Raw genomic sequence first — 20456 nt, 5'->3', positions numbered from 1 at the left:
TTCTCACCTGGATGAGACTTGTACTTCCGTTTATCCAGCCCTGCTGAGGGAAGAAAATGTCTCATCAGTGAGAGTTCGTCTTTCCACACCATGACCACACAACACAACTGACAAACAACAATAAAAAGAACAAAGACCAAGGCAGCAAACAACAGAATCAAACCATTCATGCAACTCAAAGTCTACGCCAGTAGTCATGACTGAGGGACGTAACAGGAAGCAGAGGTCAAGCTCCAAAACTATAAAAGACATCACTGTTGTTAAAAACTTAACACCAGCACAGGGATGGGCTCTCTTTCCACTTCCTAGCAGTCGTACAGAGACAAACATCTGAGGGTCCTGTAAGCAAGTAGTAAAAATTCAATGCAGTCTGTAATCCTATTGCAAAAATCAAAGAGGAAGCAGTGAGTGACACAGACCTTTCTTGGAGCGTCTGGGTTTTGGAGGAGGGACAGTTTGGCGGCGTGGAGGTGGAGAAAATGTGCCATTTCCTTAATAAAAATCAAAAAAAGCAAATAAATAGACAAGAGAAACAGACAGTGAATGGAAAGTGAAAAGCATCTTGAAAAGTGAACAAGCAACAGAGTAGCATGACATGCTTCCCCTGGGAAGCAAACACCATGATTTCTATGGGGAAAGCCCCAGTCTCCATTTCTCATATGTGGACTCAGATGAGGCATGATCCACATCCCAAATACACACAGAAATCCACCTTGTATTTATGCCCATTAGCCATACCACAGTACACATCAGACAAACTTCACCGCTTTGCTGCATTTTATCTTTCAGAGGCTGCATCATAAGGATAAAATAAAACCTTGTACCATTAACACCTGAAAAATGCCAGGTGAAGTGAACCCTATCAACTCACTCAGGTGGGAAAGGACCTTGGGAGGTCTCTAGCTAAAGCTTCTGCACCAAGCAGGGTCACTACTAGACAAGTCCCCCAGATGAGCCTGCAGAAGGAGTTCCCAGACCAACACCTCCAAGGCATTTTCTTAGTTATGAGGCTGTAATATGGGTTTATGGCAGAAGGAAAACAACAGAAGTACATACAGCCTGGCTGCCTAAGGGAACAAGGTTTATTCTCTGCACACACGTGTAAGGTGTGTCCACTGCCCTCCTGAATACTTTCAAAGCCACTACATTTCATGCAGTCCTAGAGCTGTTTACTTCCTTTATTCTCCTAAGAGAACACAGCGGGGCAGAGGACAGAGAGCCTTGTATATCCACGCAGGGGCAAAGGCCACCTCAGGCAGCCAGCCATCTCTGGGCACTAGTGAATACATGCGGAAGACACATTATGAATGTCCCAAGTGTGAAAAAAGCCTTACTAGAATCTCTCATCTCCCTAGACATGAGAGAGGCCAAAGGACACAAACCTACCAAAAATCACACAGCAAAAGCAACAGCCTCCTTCATCCCTGTGCTCCTCAGGATCAACCTTCCAAAGACCCTTGTTTATGAGCTGGGTACTATCAGCCCCTTAGCCTCTAGGGCTAGATACTGGGTGTTACTGCAGAGAAATGGAAACAAGTTTGATCTTTTTTTTTTTTTTTTTTTTTTTTTTTTTACTTTTTTTCCTCAGCTCAGTCAATGTCAGGGCTTACCTTTGCCATCAGACCCATGCTTGTGCTGTTTTACCCTGCTGAACTCATGGGGAAACAGTGGCCAGCCAAAACAAGTATTTCCTCTTGTTTTAACAAGTGGAGCAGGTCAAACAAGTGCCACTGGCAGCAAAGAGTACACCGAAAGGAGCAGGATGAGAGATGGGGGGGGATAAGGGACAGGCAGTGGGACACCAATATGTTGACAGCAGTCTCAAGGCAGCTCACAGCCACTGAACTGCAGCCTAACTCAGCCTGAGCTGTGATGGCTGTACATCCCACAGAAGGTTCCTCTCCTTTCTCTGAGTACACGAGTGGGAAGAAACAGGAAAGCCTCTGCAGTGCATAAAGCACTGAACCACTACTTCAGGGCGTAAGGAGGAGCCCAAGGACCAGGTCTGCTCCTTGTACACTGCTGACTGCCTACCTTACTGTCTCACACCCTTCCTTCCTCTTCCCCATGAGTCTCTCCCCATCTTCCTCCATTCCCAAGTCACAGATTCTCTCATCCAAGAGCAGGGTCACTCCTATGGCTTCAATTACAGACTCACAAAACAAAGGAGAGAACACAGAAGTGAAAATTCTTGTTCACATCCTTCAGATCCTCTTCAAACTTTTTTGTTTCCCCTTCTCTAGCAAGGATCAGCCTCACTCACACTCCATGCTTAAGTTCACAGACACAACACCTCAAGCACAGGAGCAGCTCCAGCAGCTGCAAATGCAGCCTTGGTCAGCACTGTGCTGCAGTAGAGTCAGGTATGAACTGAGACCTCAGAACACCTGCCTCCCTCATCCATTGAGACCTTCCTGCTTGCTACCGCAACAGTCACTAAACAAGCCTTCAGATCCTGGGGATCGTTTTGGTGGGCTACACTGGCCACACAGCTTGATAGCATGACTGAGCTTTCCACATTTCAGCAAAGAAACATGCTGACAATAGCACAGCACACACATCAAGGAGATACAGTACCTATGCTCTCCATTGGTGTGTCGGCAGGCAGGAACCCTTGCTTTAGGAGCTGCTTCTTGATTTCATTGTTCTCCACCTGGACTTCTGATACCATGTTGCAGGGAATGTACCCCTCCCTTCCTGCACATTCACCCCTGTAAAAGCCATCAGCGTCCTTGTCTCCACATACCTGCAAGCGAAAAGACAGGCCAGAGACTGTTTATACTACAGGGACTGAGATGAACAGAGAAAGGAGAAAGGGAAGCTAAGGAAACTCCCAAGATGAAGGAGGCTCTGCCTCCCAAGGTTTATGCTGTCCCTGGAACATCAGATGGATCCATACAGAGCAGGAGATGTTCACTAAGGTGTGCTCTTACTTTCAGGATCTGTCCCTCCTTAAATGGAAGCTCCTCTTCTGCTGCATCAGGGTTAGGAGACATAGAAACAGGATCGTAGTCAAAGAGAGCCACAAATATTCTAATGCCATCATCTTCAACAGAGGTTTCTGAAGCAGTGCTCCTTGGAGGACCTGTGCAGACAGGGGACACACCAGAGACAATGTCAGCACCATTCCCCTGCCATAGCCCTGCACAGCTCAAATACTGTCTATTAGCCTCTCTCCTGCCATTTCCAATAGCCTCCCTCTCTCCTGCTGCCCAACTCTCTCCCCCTTGCCTACTCACCTGGACTAGAGAGCAAAGGTTTCTGCATTTGGCTCCTTCTTACGCTCTTGTTCCCTCTTCTGCTGGGAGCCTGCCAGACAGCTGCACCAGGCAGCTCCTGGCCCCTAGGATCTTTATTACCGGATGCCTGCAACAGGAACCACCAGAGAGTTAGTAGCAGCCTCTGCCTTCCAGACTCACGTGAGTAGTGCTCAGCCCAAACGCACTCCACAAAGAGCAGTGCATCCAAATGCAACATTCCTCTTCAGGGACACTCTAGAGCTGAAAATACCAAGGGAGTTGGAAAACAGAACTAAGTACAGGCAGGCACCCTGCCAGACACCAGTGACAATACCCTTGGTGAGCGTGAGGACGCAGGAAAGGGCATTTCGAGGGGAGGCAATGACATTACAGTCATCATCTACACAAAGCTTTCACAAAACAGCTTATTTCACCAGGGGTTTTCATTTGGGTCCCACAGCCTCCTGCCGTGGGGAGGAAGACCCAGTGCGAAAAGGAATACTGCATCTGTGACACTTGGTCAGTTAGCAGGAAAAGCAGAAGCAGCTAATACAAGAAAAGCCATGGAGCAGCACAGAACTACAGAATCTCTCAGATATTCTTCCGACAATCCTAGAGGAGGGTCCTTTCCCTGGACAACACTGAACAAAGCAAGATACAGGCAGGCCAGGGAAGCAGAGGGAAGCTAACGCCACTGCAAGCTGCTTCAAAGCCAGAATAGGAAAAGTCACCCAACCCTTTTGTGCAAGGAGGTGCTATGTATCCCCTTCGAAGGATGTTCGAGCCTCCTTCTCCAGCCAGGTGACTTACAGTCCAGCTCCCAGCCCTGCTCCTCAGAACTGCTCTCACATCTCAGTACTTCCTTCTCCCGGCAGAAGAATCGCAGGTGCTGGCTCAGAGACCCAGCCCACTCCATACCCTGCTCTTCCATCATCTCCAGTCTGGTCAAGTCCCTTCTGTCATCCGTGTGGGCAACCTCAGATTGACTGGAGCAGTCACTCCAGTCCCCCTGACAGCTCTGGGACCTTTTTGGCCACAGCCTGCTCTCAGGGGGGGATGCACAGGTCGAATCCTGATCATCCTCGGAGTCATATTCAATATCTATTTCCAGGCTCCTGGGGCTGGAGCAGTATGTTGCCATCATAGCAGGTTCTGCAAATCCTGAAACCACTGCTTTCATGTGTTTTTTTCGTAAGGTGCCTTGTCTGGCATGACTGTACATATCAAACCCCTCCTCAGCACCAGCACTGCTCACAACGTTCAGCTCTTCCCTGAGGCTAGGAGCTCTGTGTAGCCTGCCTGCCATCTGGCTGCAGTTGCCCAGCAGACGACTGCAGTGTTCTGTTAAATCATTCTGTCTCTTCCTACCCATCTCAGGCCGACTCCAGATCTTCTCTCGATAATTATTTCCCTTCTTGCTCCAAGCAGGACTTGCCCCAGTCCCAGACTTCAGATTGTTCTCCTGGTAGCCACAGTTCCAGTTTGTCTTCTTCTGACTCCATGCCAGCTGGACAAAGGCAGGATTCGCATGGTCAACATCCTCTCGGCTCTCCTTAACACCATGCTCCTCCCGCAGAGTCTGAGCAGACAGGTCTGTGGAGGTATTACTCCCATCTGCCTTTAGAAATGGCTCCTTGATGTTGAGCGGCTTCTCTATCCTTCCTGAATGGTAGGTAAGCTTTTCCAAGGAGTCTTGAGGGTCTGTCTTTTCCTCCATAACACACTTCTCATCCTCATCTTCATCCTCATCCTCAGTCACTTCAGGGATGCTAAACAATTTCTTGCTGTGGTTCTTCTGAAGTGGGAGCTCTAGTATCCTCTCCAGAATCTCCTCATCGCTGTCAGTATCACAAAGATCCATCTGTACCCAGCCCCCAAGAAAAGCCACAGCCAGGACAAGCAAAGGAAAAAAGAGAGGAAATAAACATTAAAAAGAGAGGCAAAGTTACACCTGATTCCCTCCCAGCACAGCAGTATGGAGTGGCGACCGTGGTCTGCAGCGAAGCAAGGGTAGGAAGCAAAAGAGAGCAATGGGTCTCCTGGCAAAAGACAATCAGATGAACTGGCAATGCAGCAGAAAGCGAGGAAGGCCAATGCATGGAAGAGCTCCCTCCCAGCCTCTGCCTCTACACACACAACTATCTGCAGCACCTTTCATCCTGCCCACTTGACTCCCCACAGCTTCAGCATCCCCAGTGTGGGATGACGGGGCAGGAGAGGCACAGTTCCTCCATGGCTGTTCACTGCACATTAGAGTTGACTGGGTTCCTCCCTCCACAGGGATGAGCCTCACAGCCTGTGCTCACACAAGGACCCACAGTCCTCCCCTACCTTCTGTCCTTGCACTGGAACAGAAGGAAGTGACCCGGTGCAACAAGACACCCCTTGGAGATATCGCTGCTATGGAATGACCTTCCTTAGGCCCTTCCCATCATTTGTCAGGGACCAGCTCTACAGTAGTTTACTGTCTGCAACTCCAGGTGAACAAAGTTGCCACAAATACACATGAAAACCCTTTACCTCAAAGGGGTCACACAGACTTGTACTTCACTTGCAGCTGGGTAAGAGCCTACCATGTTACATAAAACTTTTGGGAAAACACTGCTGAATTTTAAAATTTGTCTTGGACCAACTGTAGCCTTTATGTTTTCTCTCTTACTACATGTATACTAAAATAAAAAGGTAGAATCCCAGGTGCATAGTGTAATTTAGGTTGGAAGATACCTCTGGAGGTCTCTTGCTCAACTTCCCTGACAATTTGTAACATGACATGTTCTAAAAACATTTACAAATAGTTTACAAAGCATATGTAGCTACTGATGTTTTAAGCTACAGGCATGAGCAGGCCTGTTCAGAGATAATTAAAAACTGAACCACAGTGGGGAAAAAAAAAAAGGCAGTTGTAAGCTGCCTATTGATTATTCCAACCTCCATAACTTTTTCCAAGCAAAAGTTGGTCTTAAATTATATTTAGAATTGGTTGAAGGGGCCTCCAGTTCAATCTCCTAATTGCAGCAGGACTGTTGCCAAGAGTAAATCAGTGTCTTTGCTTAGCTGAGGCTTGAAAACACCAAAGAATGAAGATCCCCCACCTCTCTGGGGACCTGTCCCAAGGCTGCACCACACTCCTGGGAAAAAAAATTTGTATTCATCTCCAACGTGAACCTTCCAAACAGCAACTCATGACTGTTGCCTCTTTTTATATCATCTGCCACAAACAAGACTACTTCAGCGCTCTCATCCTTTTAACCAGCCTTCAAATAGTTGCAGGCAGCTACAAGATTTCCTGCTAGCCTCCTCTTTGCCAGACCAAACAAGCTCAACTTCCTCAAACTCTCTTACAGGACATGCGCTCTAGGCTCCTGCCTTGTTAGCACCAATTAGGAACATGCAGAATTTATACATGTAACCATAAAATGAGTCCAGTAAGACTTATTTTAGCTGCTTACAAAATTATGGCTTTTGCTTTTGAGTTCTAATATAATAAATAGTTTCAGAAATTAAACAACTTACTTGAGGTTAAACATTTTAAAAGCAGCAGCTCTCTATTCCTTCTTCCCTCAGATCCTGAAAGAGTTGGCCGAGGAGTCTTGAGATAACCCAAAATGTTACTAAATACGCAGAATCCTAGAAAACAGCCCTGCTGAGACCTGGCCCACTTCAGTCACCATCTTCCATCACTCTGTAAGGTAGTGTTGGGAGCTCTGTGCCCTCAAGCTTCCTGCCCCTGATGCCCTCTCTCCTTTCAGCATCTTGTCATGCTCACACCCTCAACTTGTCACTGCCAGAACAGAAAACAATCGCTTTATCAGGTCAAGAAGCACCAGTTTGCTCAAAAGGATGTGCGTGGGGTTTTGGTGTTTCTTTTTCAGAAAAACCCCAAAACATTCAGGCCAATAAAACACCCAGGAAAAAAAGAGACAAAGAATGGCATTCTTGACTGTTCTTATTTCCTCTTTTCTCCTTCCAGGAAACTGTTTTTCTTCCATTTCTTTCCAGGGCAATCTCAAAACTAGAAGCCCTTTCAACAACTCCTTCCCAGGCAGCCCCAGCATCTCCAGCCACCAGGCTCTCCTAGGGCTCCTGACACGCTGCACTGCAGGTCCAACCTCCCCACCCAGCGAGCAGAACCCCCTTCAGAAGGGGAAAAGGAGCGGCAGCAAATTTACTCCAGAATCATTACACTGTCTCCTACTGATCATTAATGCTCACCAGACCCATCCCATCTATGCTGCAGGCTAGCAGCCACACAGGTCAGCATCAACAAATTACAGATGCTCTTTGGTCACGTGAAAAAAAAAAGAAGAGGGTGCTTTCTTGCTATACAGGCATACCACATTTCCTGTAAATCTTTCCAATTCCTCAGTCATTCAACCTCAATACATTCCCTCATGCACATTCATCTCAACTGCTGTAATTTGTATGATCATAGAATCATAGAATCATTTAGGTTGGAAAAGACCTTTAAGATCATCCAGTCCAACCATTAACCTACACTACCAAGTCCACACTAAACCAGTCAAGGGTAGACTAGACTAAACCATGTCCCGAAGTGACACATCTGCCCTTTTTTTGAACACTTCCAGGGATGGTGACTCCACCACCGCTCTGGGCAGCCTGTTCCAATGCTTGACTACCCTTTCCGTGAAGAAATTTTTCCTAATATCCAACCTAAACCTCCCCTGGCGCAGCTTGAGCCCATTTCCTCTTGTCCTATTGCTAACCACAGGGAAGAAGAGACCAACACCCACCTTGCTACAACCTCCTTTCAGGTAGTTGTAGAGAGCGATAAGGTCTCCCCCTCAGCCTCCTCTTCTCCAGACTAAACAACCCCAGTTCCCTCAGCCACTCCTCATAAGGCCTGTGCTCCAGACCCTTCACCAGCTTTGTTGCCCTTCTCTAGACATGCTCCAGCACCTAAATGTCTTTCTTGTATTGAGGGGCCCAAAACTGGACACAGTATTCCAGGTGCGGCCTCACCAGCGCCGAGTACAGGGGGACAATCACTTCCCTGCTCCTGCTGGCCACACTATTCCTGATACAAGCCAGGATGCTGTTGGCCTTCTTGGCCACCTGGGCACACTGCTGGCTCATGTTCAGCCGGCTGTCAGCCAGCACCCCCAGGTCCTTTTCCGCCAGGCAGCTTTCCAGCCACTCTTCCACCAGCCTGTAGCGTTACATGGGGTTGTTGTGACCTAAGTGCAGGACCTGGCACTTGGCCTTGTTAAACCTCATACAGCTGGCCGCGGCTCATCGGTCCAGCCTGTCCAGGTCCCTCTGCAGGGCCTTCCTACCCTCCAGCAGATCGACACTCCCACCCAACTTGGTGTCATCTGCAAATTTACTGAGGGTGCACTCAATCCCCTCATCCAGATCATTGATAAAGATATTAAACAAGGCTGGCCCCAAAACAGAGCCCTGGGGAACACCACTCGTGACCAGCTGCCAACTGGACTTAACTCCATTCACCACAACTCTCTGGGCTCGGCCACCCAACCAGTTTTTTACCCAGCGAAGACTACGCCCATCCAAGCCATGAGCTGCCAGCTTCCCAAGGAGAATATTATGGGAGACGGTGTCAAAAGCTTTGCTAAAGTCCAGGTAAATGACATCCACAGCCTTTCCATCATCTACCAGGCGGGTCACCAGGTCATAAAAAGAGATCAGGTTGGTCAAGCAGGACATGCCTTTCATGAACACATGCTGGCTGGGCCTGATCCCCTGGTTGACCTGATTACATACCACTTTCCAGTCATGCAGTTTTAGGCACATTAGCTGTCACAGATGCATTATAATGCACTAACTAGCTTTAACTGTTTGAACTTGTAACATGAATCATGTTAATTAATGTTACAAGTTCATAGAATCATAGAACCATAGAATTGAGATTCTATGAACTTGTAACGTGAATTAACATTATCACTCACATTTCAGCTCAGTCAGTATTTCCTCACTTGCAACATTTGAACCGCAAAGCCACAGCTCTGCTCCTACAAGCTATCTATTCCTACAGAGAGCACCAAGGTCTAAGCAAAATAATCTGCACTAAGTTATTCACATTCAGGAGTGCTTGCAGGACTGAGGACAAAATATTACATGCCTGTTTTGCCTTAGGAGGGAAGGTGGGTTGGTACAGGATCTACAGATAGGTGGATTTACAGATCCCTATGTGTTCACTGTTTATATTAAGAATGTGATCAATAGGATCAATTTTTAACCCTGGGTTCTAAAGTTCACATTACATTGTGTGTTTTTCCAACTAATTAAACCCTGGGTATATTCATTACATATAAACACCCTTCCCTCTCACAAAGAATTTACATTTTTACTAGCTTAAGACAACACTGGGAATAAAAGCAGAGCAGGCAGGAACTTAGCCAAGCACTGTTCAGAGCACTGGGCTCAGACTAGCACCTCCTCCTGTGAGCTGATGACATGAGATGGCTGCACTGGCGCTCCCCACAAGCATTACTCTGCTACAAGTTACCTTTTCCCCATTCTCCTGATAACATGGTTCTCTCTGGTCCCATTTCTTCTCTTCCAGAGCTTCTGAAGAGAGTTCATCTTCTTCCTCCTCTTCCAAAATATCTGAAAGGTCAGAACTACGGTTGTGCTCAGCAAAAAGGGTCAGCTGTCGTCTTCCCATTTCAGACATTTTTTCTTCTTGCTATTGAAAAGTAAAACAGATTTCCTCAGTCCTCTCAGGCACTCTACTTCAGCAATAAAGTAGCATTTTACCTTTCTCTAGTACACACACAGCTAAAGTGCAGCAGGAAATAAATTGGGCAGCACCCAATGCAGCAACTGGCACAGGTGTACACACACACAGAGACGCACAAAACCATCAGACATGTTTTATAGCCTGCAGAAGAATGGTACTGTATAAGACTGTAAAACACAGGGGTGTCAAATACAATCCACATCCCTCCATGGGCAGAGACATTCAACCAATGTTAAACAAACCTCTCTTTTCACTCTGGGCATTTCTTTCACCACCTCCTTGCCAGGGGACAACCTCAGGAACTCCTGGCAGCTGCTCCCATCCACACCTGCATCTCGGAAGGTGCCCTCTGTCCCCTCAGCCTGGCTGGGGCAGGGTAGACGTTCTGGGCTCAAGTGCTTCTCCTTTGCCTCTTTCTTTCTTTCAGCACTGGGACCTTTTGGTGACTCTTCCACGGAATTTGCATGGCACGTCTCCATACGTATCTTCAGACTACTGTTAGACGGGCTTTCCAGCTCTGGTGCTTTAGTTACAGATTGCTCCATCTGGGAAACAAACCAAAAAAAGGTCATCACAAACAATGAAATGTGCGGGAGATATCATGCAATACTTGTGCACCAAAAGGGGGTCCTTACCACCCCAAACTCTCTGACAGAATACTATGTGTTCTGCACTGTTGGCATATGAATATTTTGGCAGACAACTTGCAGCTGGGAAGGCTGGCCAGCCCTGGAACAAACCCCTCCCTGACATTAGCTGCAAGTAGACACACGGTCTTTCCACTGGTGCAGCTCTGGCCACCACACGTGGCTAACGTAAGCCACAAAAGTGTATTGAAAATAATTAGTTTTAGAGCAGCAAGAAGAAGAGCCCAAGCTATACAACAAGGTCATTTCCCACCCTCATCTGCCAGAGGAATGTCCTACACACCAGCCTGCAGGTTAGCTTGAGCTGGAGGTGAGGACACTGCCCCAGCACTTCTTGGAGCTGGTAAGGGCTGTGAAGAAAAGGGGAATTAATGAAGAAGAATATACAGAGTACAACTGCACAGAGTACAACTGCACAGAGTACAACTGCACAGAGTACAACTGCACAGAGTACAACTGCACAGACTTGTGGTTAGGTCACCTAGTTGGATTACAGAAATTTTAAATTTTCATCTGGTTTCCCGTCAGTTCAGTCTGGTGTTTAAGAAAACCTCTGGGAGATGGAACCCCAAGAACGAGGAGGGTAAGGCAGATGGGCCTTCATCAACCACCCCTTTCTCTAACCCTCACACTAAAATAAGGCAGCCTCCACTGTACTTTGCAATGGAACACAACTTAGGCACACTTTGAAAATATTTACAGGATCAGACCCCTAGGGAGATTTAGACACTGCAGTGCCTAGTTTCTGAGTGTCCCCTGGGCTCAAACAAAAGCCAGACAGGTCTAGATCTCATTTAATCTGACAGCCAGGATCCTTCTGCCCTGATTCTTTTTGTTGACAGCCAAATGCAGACACACATCTCAAGCAAGAAGGATGATTTGCGTACTGGAAGCACCCATTTCACTCCAATGACTACAAAGGAGGCAAAGCAACGCACCCATGTGTAGGCATCTACACTAGACATCTACATGTGGGCAGATTAATCGCAACAATTGACCTGAAGTACTGTGAGCAGCAAATAACCAGGGGTTGAAGAATGATGACTGAAATTTTGGACTCAATATCTTAATTCTTCCGTGTATCTACCTGACCTTTGGTCTTGGGCCCACACAGCTGCTGATGCTCCAGCAATTATCAGAAGTCTTCCCCGCTTTTGTCCAACTCTGAGCCTTTGCAACCTCACACTGCCATGATTAATAAAGTCATGCTGAATTTAACAGTTTGAAGCACTCCCCTGAGACCCTGATGTCAAAGATCAGAATGGAAAAATGCTCCTTTTTCCTGATATAATACGTCACACACCAACAGGACCCGCTTCCCTCTTGTCACAGACCAAGCACCTTATAGATCATTTACCCATTTTCTTATGGGGCTTAGACATCCTCACCACTGTCCTAAAAACGCCCTGAAAGCACTCACCCCGCCCTACAGGATTCCAAATACCCAATGTCATGGTAGCTTACCAGTTCTTCCCCAGACATGGCTGCCTCGCTGTGCAGTCCACTAAGGTGCTCCACCATGCTAGAATGCCTACTCTGCCTTGCGCAAACCCAGTAGACTGGAGAAGACCCCTTCAAGTCAGAGAGCACAGCAACACTAGACTGACGTTGACATCATCATGAGTGGGAACATCCTTTTCACCTTCTATCTCTGAGGAATTCTTGCCTTCCTGACTATTCCTGATCTGCTTGCACACATGCAATCAAGGGGCAAGCTTCATCTGCTCTTCCAGGTACACAACAGCAGCCAATACTCCCTGCTGGTTTGCCAACCACCAGATGATGGCCCAAAGGCAATAGTGTGTCACAGAAAGAGAAAGATGTTCAGTGGCATTTCATTCCATTCCCCAAAACGACCCATTCTCCTTCCCAGCACACATGGTACTCAGTAGGAGATATAAGCACCTACCTGCACCTCCATTCCTTCGCCCAAGCCTTGCAATTCTGCTTCCCTTGAAGGGACAGACTCCATGCCCTCGCTGGGGAGTGCTGTGCTGCCAGCTTGCTGAGGAGGCACAGTCAGGCATTTCTTGTCTCGTGCAGTGTCTGATCCCTGTGGGGAAGTACCTAAAACCTGCACCAAGGAAGCACTGGGGGAGGAGAGGTGTGGCGAAGAGGCTTTCTCTAGCAGAGATTGCACTGAGCCGTCCTGGCTGGAGGAGAGATCAGTCAATTTGGCATCTGAGCTATCAGTGGGAACTTTTTGTCGAAGCAGGAGTGCAGCCATCTGGTGCGTGGGTGGACTGCGTGTAGGCAGAGAGCCCCTGGGTTCTCCACGGGGCAGTCTAGAGGTAAAAGTGGTAGAAACAGCAGAATCTGAAGGTGAAGAGCGGTGAGAGGCTCGCAGCAAGTCCGAGGAAATCTGGGCTGGAACTGAATCCACTGACTCCCCGTACAGAGACATCGTTCTCACAGAAACCTCACGGCACTCCTGGAACATCTGAAGCTGGGACAAGTCCACCAGGACACTCCCAGCTGTTGGAGAAGTAACTTCTATTGCCTACAAGCAAAAAAACAGGGAGCAATTATTTATTGTGCAGAGCTCAGCCCTACTGAGAACGACAATTCCTGAACCCAAAGTTAATGACAGACCCCACAGCTCTTGAGAGCAGGCGTACAGAATTCTCACCCTTCTGCATAGTATCAGGGAATAATGAACAGTAAAGAGAAATTGTTACCATAAACATTTGAGAAACTCGATATTCTATAAAATACGACTATATTCCCTCCTACTCCAGGTTTTAACTCTCCTTATTCCTTACGTTTTAAAAGGCTACCCCTTTTTTTGGCCTCTCTTTCACCTACCTTCTCAGGCTCCTCCATTTTTGACCTGTGTAGAGGAAAAAGCATTTCCATGATAAAAGAGTAATCAAGCAACACAGCACCACTCTGTTTTGCACTGTGCTCCTTTAAACAGCTGTGGCTTGCCTCTCCCATGGCCAATGGCACATCATCATGTGTGCAGAAGGCTGCATGGCACTTTTAATACAGAATATCCTTGGAGGTTCTTTACCAGTATTTGTACTGGACCCTGGGGTGTTTGTACACCTCTCCCTTCGCCTGTCCCTGATTTGAGAAAGGACTGCAGAACTACACCTTACTCCTCATAGTCCAGAGACAAGCTCCAGGTGGTGGCAAGGTTGTGTACTTGCCCTTGTACTCAGTCCATGCCCTGTGGACTCATCGCTCATTGAACTCATTGCTTCCCCAAGGATCAAGCTAGGGCCTAGCGTGAGACAGAGAAGGCTGACACTAATTGTCCCATTTTGCTAGTGAAGGGTCCTGCCACAGGGACTTCCCTAGCTTAGTTATATCAAAAACACATCAAAAATTTGGGCAGATGTCTTTTTTGTTGTGCATCAGTCAAAATGAACAGCCCAAGTCTTGTCCCTTCTCTGATATCACTCCTTTCCAGGCCAAGGACTATCATTGCTTCCTCACGGCATGCTTACTGGATCAAACTTTCCAGCTCTTGAGGCTCTGCAACTGCCTGCTATCCCTGTACTAGCCTCCAGTCACCCACGTGCTCAAACGTCAGCCTTGCACAGCATCAGCACAATACCTTCTGTCCATCTGCATACACAGCGTAACCAGTGACTCGAACCCCATTGGAAGATCCTTCGGCATCAATGGTGACAGGTAACCAGCTGATAACGAGGATACCTGGCGAGGGACCAGCTTCTACCTGGACATCCAAAGGAGCATCAGGTGTGCCTGCGAGAGACCAAACAAATTTTCCTCTTGCTTACCCAACTACAGAATAAAGTTAAACTAAACCCTGGTTAGAATCAAAGAGAAAACTCCCATGCCAGACTTGCCACTGCAGAACCATACTAGAATAGCCAGGCTACTCTTGCGAAATGATAGGCAGAACCAGAGAAAATAATGCGCTCTTGTTCTGTGAAAGCTTTAATGCACAGAAAACAGGACTTTGCAAAAGTAGCTGAGGCCAAGATGCAGCAACCCTTACAGCAAGGTCGTGGCAAAACAGATCTTCCATGCTGCTCAAATCAGCAAAGGGGATGCCTTCCCAGAGCAAACAAAACCAAAAGAGATAATAAATTTTTAAAATAAAGGAAGAAAAACAGTAAGACAAAACAGTACAGCACCTTAGGCTTTGGGACCTAATAAACCTTGCTTCCCCTCGCCCCAAGGCTTCATAGCAAAGTAATGACAGAGCGCACTGCTCCAAGCACTCCATGCACAGTGGCAATGGGCATGACTGCTCTGATACCTGCTAGTGGGGTAGTGAAGTGTATCACAGCTGAGTTCTGCTCCTGCCCCTCTGGGACCTCTTCCCAAGGTGTTTTCAAGGGCCGAGCCTCCAGCTTGGCAACATAATGAGTGCTTGGCTGCAGGTTGTGGAAGGTGTACCAGTAGACCCCAGGTTTTGTTATGTCACATTCCTCCCCATTGAGATACACTGCATGGTTGTAATTGCTGTTGCAGGGAAGCCACATGACCTCTGCTGACGTGGCAGTGACACTTCTGACTTTCAGCATAGTTGGTGCCACACAAAAATCTTGCCCCACAAAGAAAGTGCATCGCAGCTTATCAGAACTGCCTTGCTCCGTCACAGTCTGCACAGATACACGGTAAGCCTTTGTCTTTAAATCCAGCTTTTCAATCACTGCTTTGGTCTGAAAGCCAGTCTTCACATTTTGACGTAGCTCTTCATCCACATAGATGTTATAGCTTTGTATGTCTGGGCAGCCAGCTGGCAAAAGTGGTGGTTCCCAGCCTACAACTATGCTTCTGGCAAGCTGCTTGATCAAAGTCAATTTTCTTGGGTAAGGCACTGCTGTATGACTAACAGGTTCCTCCTGGTCTCCTTCTGCTTTACTGGCCAGTGGACTGATGCTACTCTCTTCAACGGAGAAATCACTCTTATCTCCACTGCTGGTGCTTGCACTGACAAAACTTTTCTCCTGGTATGAACTATGGGTGAGATCACACAGCTCCGAAGGCAGAAATGTCATGAGGTCATCATCTGAAACTCGCTCAACAAAATTGGAGGGGACCAGCCCTCGCCGGCCATCCATCAGCTCCCCTAAACAAAAAACAGGAAACCTGTTACCACTGCACCTACCATTCAGCCTTCCAACCCATCTGTCACAACGTGACAACATCTATGCTAGGTCATAACCGCACTGTAGTCAGGAATGAAAAAACCTCTGGGAGGTTATTCCTGGCAAAGCTTCCTGCATTTCCTAGGGCTTCCCTAGTTAGATCCTAATAGCCACAAGCGAGAACACTGCTCCACGCATTCCAGAGCCAACTAACTAGGAAGCTGTTTTGTGTAATTAGCTTAAGTGTTTCTTCCTTCTTCATTATCCTATTGTTCCTCATCACAGCTCTTTCACTAACTTAAGTGTCTTTTCTAGCCATCCCAAACTATGCAGATTGATGATTTTACGTCTTCTCCCAGCCATAGAGATTTGGGTTTTGTAGTAGTTCCTCAAGAAAAGTCAGTATTTCCAGCTCTGTATTCAGCTCTGGCCTTCTTTTTAGTTCCCTCCTTTGTTAGGCTAGCTTCTGTACTAAGGATGGCACAAAAGGACCCATGGGGGCAACTGATACCACTGCACCCTTGGCACGTGCAAGAACCATCAAGTCACAGTCAAACAAGCAGTGTGTAGGGATGGCACTTACTTTCCCCTTTCAAACTCTACCTACAGCAAATCAATTGAAAGCAGGGAAAGCAGAAAACTTTAGTAAAGAATAACCTTTTTATTCTTTAAACAATAAACAAACAAACAAATACATGAGAAGCTTGGAAATAGAAAGAAAGAGCGAGCCAGAACAGTCAAAGAGCAAGCAGTGCAACATGGCATGCATTTGCCTCAGCTCTTGCAAAGCACCTCAGTAAATTAGGATCCTTCATTCCATGAAGTAAGCCAGCTCCACAATGAAACTTCATTATAAATTTACAGTCCACAATTCTTGGTTTCAATTCCATCTGCCTATTAGTCAACCAGGATCATGTTTTCAAAGGTGCCAAAAGACAAATACACTGTATGACACCAAATAACAACCGTAGTTTGTACTGCTTATACCCTACTCTGACAAAAGAGCAAGAGGTAATCAAGACCAGCTGCCTACAGTCTCTGGCTCACTATGCAGTCACTGGAAAGAGGGAAACAGACCATCTGCAGAAGGTGCCCAGGGCTGAACATGTTCCTCTCCATGGCTAGGGAGGAACCATATGGGGATGAAACCTGGAGCTCTACTGAAAGCCATGGCAAAATTCCCACTGAAATCACTAGACCAGGATATCATAGACTTAATTTAATCATGACATAAATAAACCCTTTTCCAAACAGAATCTGCTCTTCCCTCTAACAAACTAACTTTGGGCAGAAAACCTTTATCCTGAGGTTTCAAGATTCACTAAATTCTCCTCGTTTTTTTAAAGAGAGATAAACTCTGCACAGCAGTTCAGTCACATTTAATCGTACTAAAACACACCTTCAAAGAAGCCATCTTCATCCATGTCTCCATAGATGTAAATATATTCTCCTGCAGTCAGCGGAAGCTCTGCCTCTGGATTTTCATTAGGTCCATCAAAAGGATTGTAGCTGAAATATTTACAATATGAAGACTTACTTTTTATAGGAACTTTCACAGCAACATGTTCAAGCTGTGATATGATGTTAGATCACCTTACAGTTCACTGGGACTGCATCCACTTTTCGCAAGCAGCAAATTCCACAGACAAAGGTCAAGACTCTAGTTTACGGTTTTATATATAAACTAATAACGTATTGCTTCATGTTCAAATAGCAGCTAGGAATAATTTTCTGAGTAGCAGAACAGATGTCTTGTGACGTCTGAAGGAACAGATCAGAGTGACTCAAGAAAATGTTTAAAAAAAGATCTGAACTACCTGAGTGCCTGCTGTGTTTCTGAGTGTACCAAGTAGATAAGTTATAGGACTCTGCATTTCTAAGAGACATCCTTAAATTCACCTGCACTCTTAACTATTTTATGTAGATAGCTCTCTACATTTCATGTAGTTAATAGTTTTAAAAAAGAAAAAAAAAACCAAAACCAAAAAAACACCAAACAAAAAAAACCCCACACCACCAAAACCCCAAATCCAAAAAACCCAATGCCTCAAAAATGCCCCAAACATTTAAGGTACACTTTATCAGCCACAGACTGTCATGGACAAGCACAGCACAGAATCTCAAAATTCTGATGTTTAAAACCCTAAGAATGAGCTGGTTTGTGCAACAAGAAAGTTATGCGAGTGAAGAAAAGCTTTCTAGCCTTTCTCTTCATAATTACCCAGCCCTCAGGATCCAAGTTACACAGCTCTCAGTGCTGTAACTCAACATTTTAAGCAGCAGTCCAAAAGTTCCACTAGCATGAAAATGGTAAATAGGTGATAGGATTTGGACTCCAGATAGTTCTAACCTGCCTACCCAGGGATCCTTGAGCTAATCAGAGGGCCTATCATGGAAAATGCCTCATAAAAAACCTTTATCTTTGCAAGCACCTACTGCTAATTCCCGCTCTTTAGTCTTTGAAAGGGATTTCAACATGCCAAAGCTCTCTATGAGCTGAGAGAGAGCCTATGGGCCCAAGACTCTGACATGAAGACACAGATCACATTCGATCTGCTCCACAGAATCATCCCAGTTCTCTTCCTCTCAATCCACAGTCTAAAAGCTGAAGGGTATGCGAATACTTTTTGAACTGTAATAGCTAGTGGCTATTGCTCAGTGGATTGCAACAGTTCTCAAAAAAAATCTGTGTTTATCTGTGTATTTTTTTTTTAATTACAACCAGACTGATTTTGGTCAAAAACTTCAGGATTTCTGGGCTGAAATTTTCTCAATTGTTGGAATAAGATCTTCTTGGAAAAAATTTCTTGGACTATTCTAGAGAAATCAGACATTTCAAGGAATGTGTCAATTCAAACTCAATTTTCCATCCAGTATCATATTAAATTAAAAAAAAAGTTTCATACAGTGCCATTCACTGAACGACAACTGAGCTTACTATGCTTTTGTTAAGCCAAGCATATTGGATTTGCTTGTACAGGAAATCACAGGTCACAAAAAATCACATGGAGGAATGGTCTAACCTAATACCCATCCCTAACAGTGGTTAATGCTAAAGAACAGGGTAAAGTAGGCAACTGTGAGATAACCTGTCTAACCTCATAGACCACAAGAAATGATCCCAGTACCTGTATCGAGCTAAGAACACCTGGAGCTTTGCAGGGCCTTGGCTGCCTGGCTCTGGCATTAGAGAGATGCTGTCAACATCCAGTTCTTCCATTTCACTTGCAGTGTCCACCTACAAACATTAAAGAAGAAGGATATGATATGGCCCAAATCAGAGTAAAGGAACACTCAGGGTTTGAACATCAGTGAACAAGTCCTCTAAGCTCACGTGTGGTACCAGTCTGGCCACTGGGCTAAGAACCACCTGGAAGAATGACTTTTAAGGTGAAGTAGTAGTAATAAGAGGCAACATCTCCAAGTTGCAGCTTCACTGGTTCTAGTCAGACATTAGGAAAAACTCCTTGCCCAGGTGGGTGATGCAACCATGGGACAGGTTCCCACTAAGGTGGGGGATCTCCATTCTTGAAGAACTTAAGAGCCTCAGCTAGGCAAAGCCACAGCCACACTGACCTAGTGTTGGTGATAGTCCCGCCTGAGTAGGAGACTGGACTAAAGACTCTGGAGGGCCCTTCCACCCTATATATCCAAATTCAATATATTCATTTCCTGCTACTCTAAATGGTAGCTGTCCCTGTGTGCAACATAAATGGTAATCTGAACAAAGGAGACCTTACAGCAATATTAGATGTCTAAGTCTCTAAGCGCTTTCGTTCAGGCAGTTCCCTTCCAGCACCTGTAAATACTTCAGTATAATGTTTTTGTACGTTCAGAACATTAGAAGGCATACCAGTTCCAACCAAAGCTCTAACTAGTCCAAACAGTGCCTCTGGTAACAGCCAGTAGCATATGCTGAAGGAAAGTGTACAAGAGACAGGGTAAGCATGAAACTCTCCTCTTCCTGGTACAGCCTCTTGGTTTGTAGCAGTCAGCTACTTATGGACTTCCTAAGCTGGAGGCTACACCCTGAATGCACTTCGTGGCTACTGGCACAAGCATCTTTGAGAAATTTGTCTCAGTATTTTTGATCCCATTGACATTTTTGAATTTTACATCGAGTAGCAATGAGTTATGTAATGCAATCATACTTTTTGAGGAAACACACTTCCCTTGTGTTTGTTTGAAATGGCGCCAATGAACCAATTCAAGCTGCCTTTTTAAAAAGCAGACCTCAAGGCAAATGTATTATTGATGACGACCCATCACAGGCACCAGAATACAAAGTAGGTATTTTTTCTAGTATAGGAACTGCCAAAGTTAATCTCCGAAAGAGTTCAGAGCACCTTTTCAAGGTAGTGGTACTCCTCGTAATGCAATCTTGCATCATGTCCTAGGGTAACAAACTGCCCCCTGTAACACTCAAAGGTAGACCCAAATGGAGTAGCTTTTAGTAGCCTGGCTAACACTCTGGAGCGTTCCCATAACCACGTGTTGCTGAAGCCCAATGCTCTACACACTAGCTCTTTTTCAAGGATCCCACACTGACCTCTGCAGGCACTACTGGCCTTATCTCTCCATGAAGGCATGGTGGCTTCCAACCTTTCTCTTGAACTAAAAAATAGTAATTTTTCCCACTACAGAATTGATAGTAGTCATGTACCTGTTCCTCCCCAGGTGTGACCTTCACTTTGTCTCTGAACATGACAGCTTCTCAGAGCTCTTACACAGTGGTGGACACTGCCTGCCACAGCAGCATCCCTTTGTTAGTGCCCTGGCC

At 46.0% G+C, this 20456-nt stretch overlaps 1 protein-coding gene across 1 annotated transcript in view; it reads right to left on the bottom strand.

Annotated features, from left to right (window-relative positions):
• Positions 1-20456, bottom strand: part of TSPOAP1 (TSPO associated protein 1) — a 72143-nt gene that overhangs the window by 12941 nt on the left and 38746 nt on the right. The window contains exons 15-27 of the mRNA XM_075719626.1: positions 18805-18914; positions 17076-17185; positions 14842-15657; positions 14170-14321; positions 12517-13107; positions 10203-10505; positions 9727-9906; positions 3976-5100; positions 3240-3366; positions 2934-3085; positions 2578-2746; positions 420-491; positions 8-43 (exon numbers count right to left, since the gene is read on the bottom strand). Of these exons, the coding sequence (XP_075575741.1) occupies positions 8-43; positions 420-491; positions 2578-2746; positions 2934-3085; positions 3240-3366; positions 3976-5100; positions 9727-9906; positions 10203-10505; positions 12517-13107; positions 14170-14321; positions 14842-15657; positions 17076-17185; positions 18805-18914 (3943 nt within the window). The remainder of the gene's footprint in view (positions 1-7; positions 44-419; positions 492-2577; positions 2747-2933; positions 3086-3239; positions 3367-3975; positions 5101-9726; positions 9907-10202; positions 10506-12516; positions 13108-14169; positions 14322-14841; positions 15658-17075; positions 17186-18804; positions 18915-20456) is intronic.

This window comes from Pelecanus crispus, chromosome 12 (genome assembly GCF_030463565.1).
Source record: "Pelecanus crispus isolate bPelCri1 chromosome 12, bPelCri1.pri, whole genome shotgun sequence".
Taxonomy (NCBI): Eukaryota; Metazoa; Chordata; class Aves; order Pelecaniformes; family Pelecanidae; genus Pelecanus; species Pelecanus crispus.
This window is presented reverse-complemented; position numbering and strand designations above follow the sequence as displayed.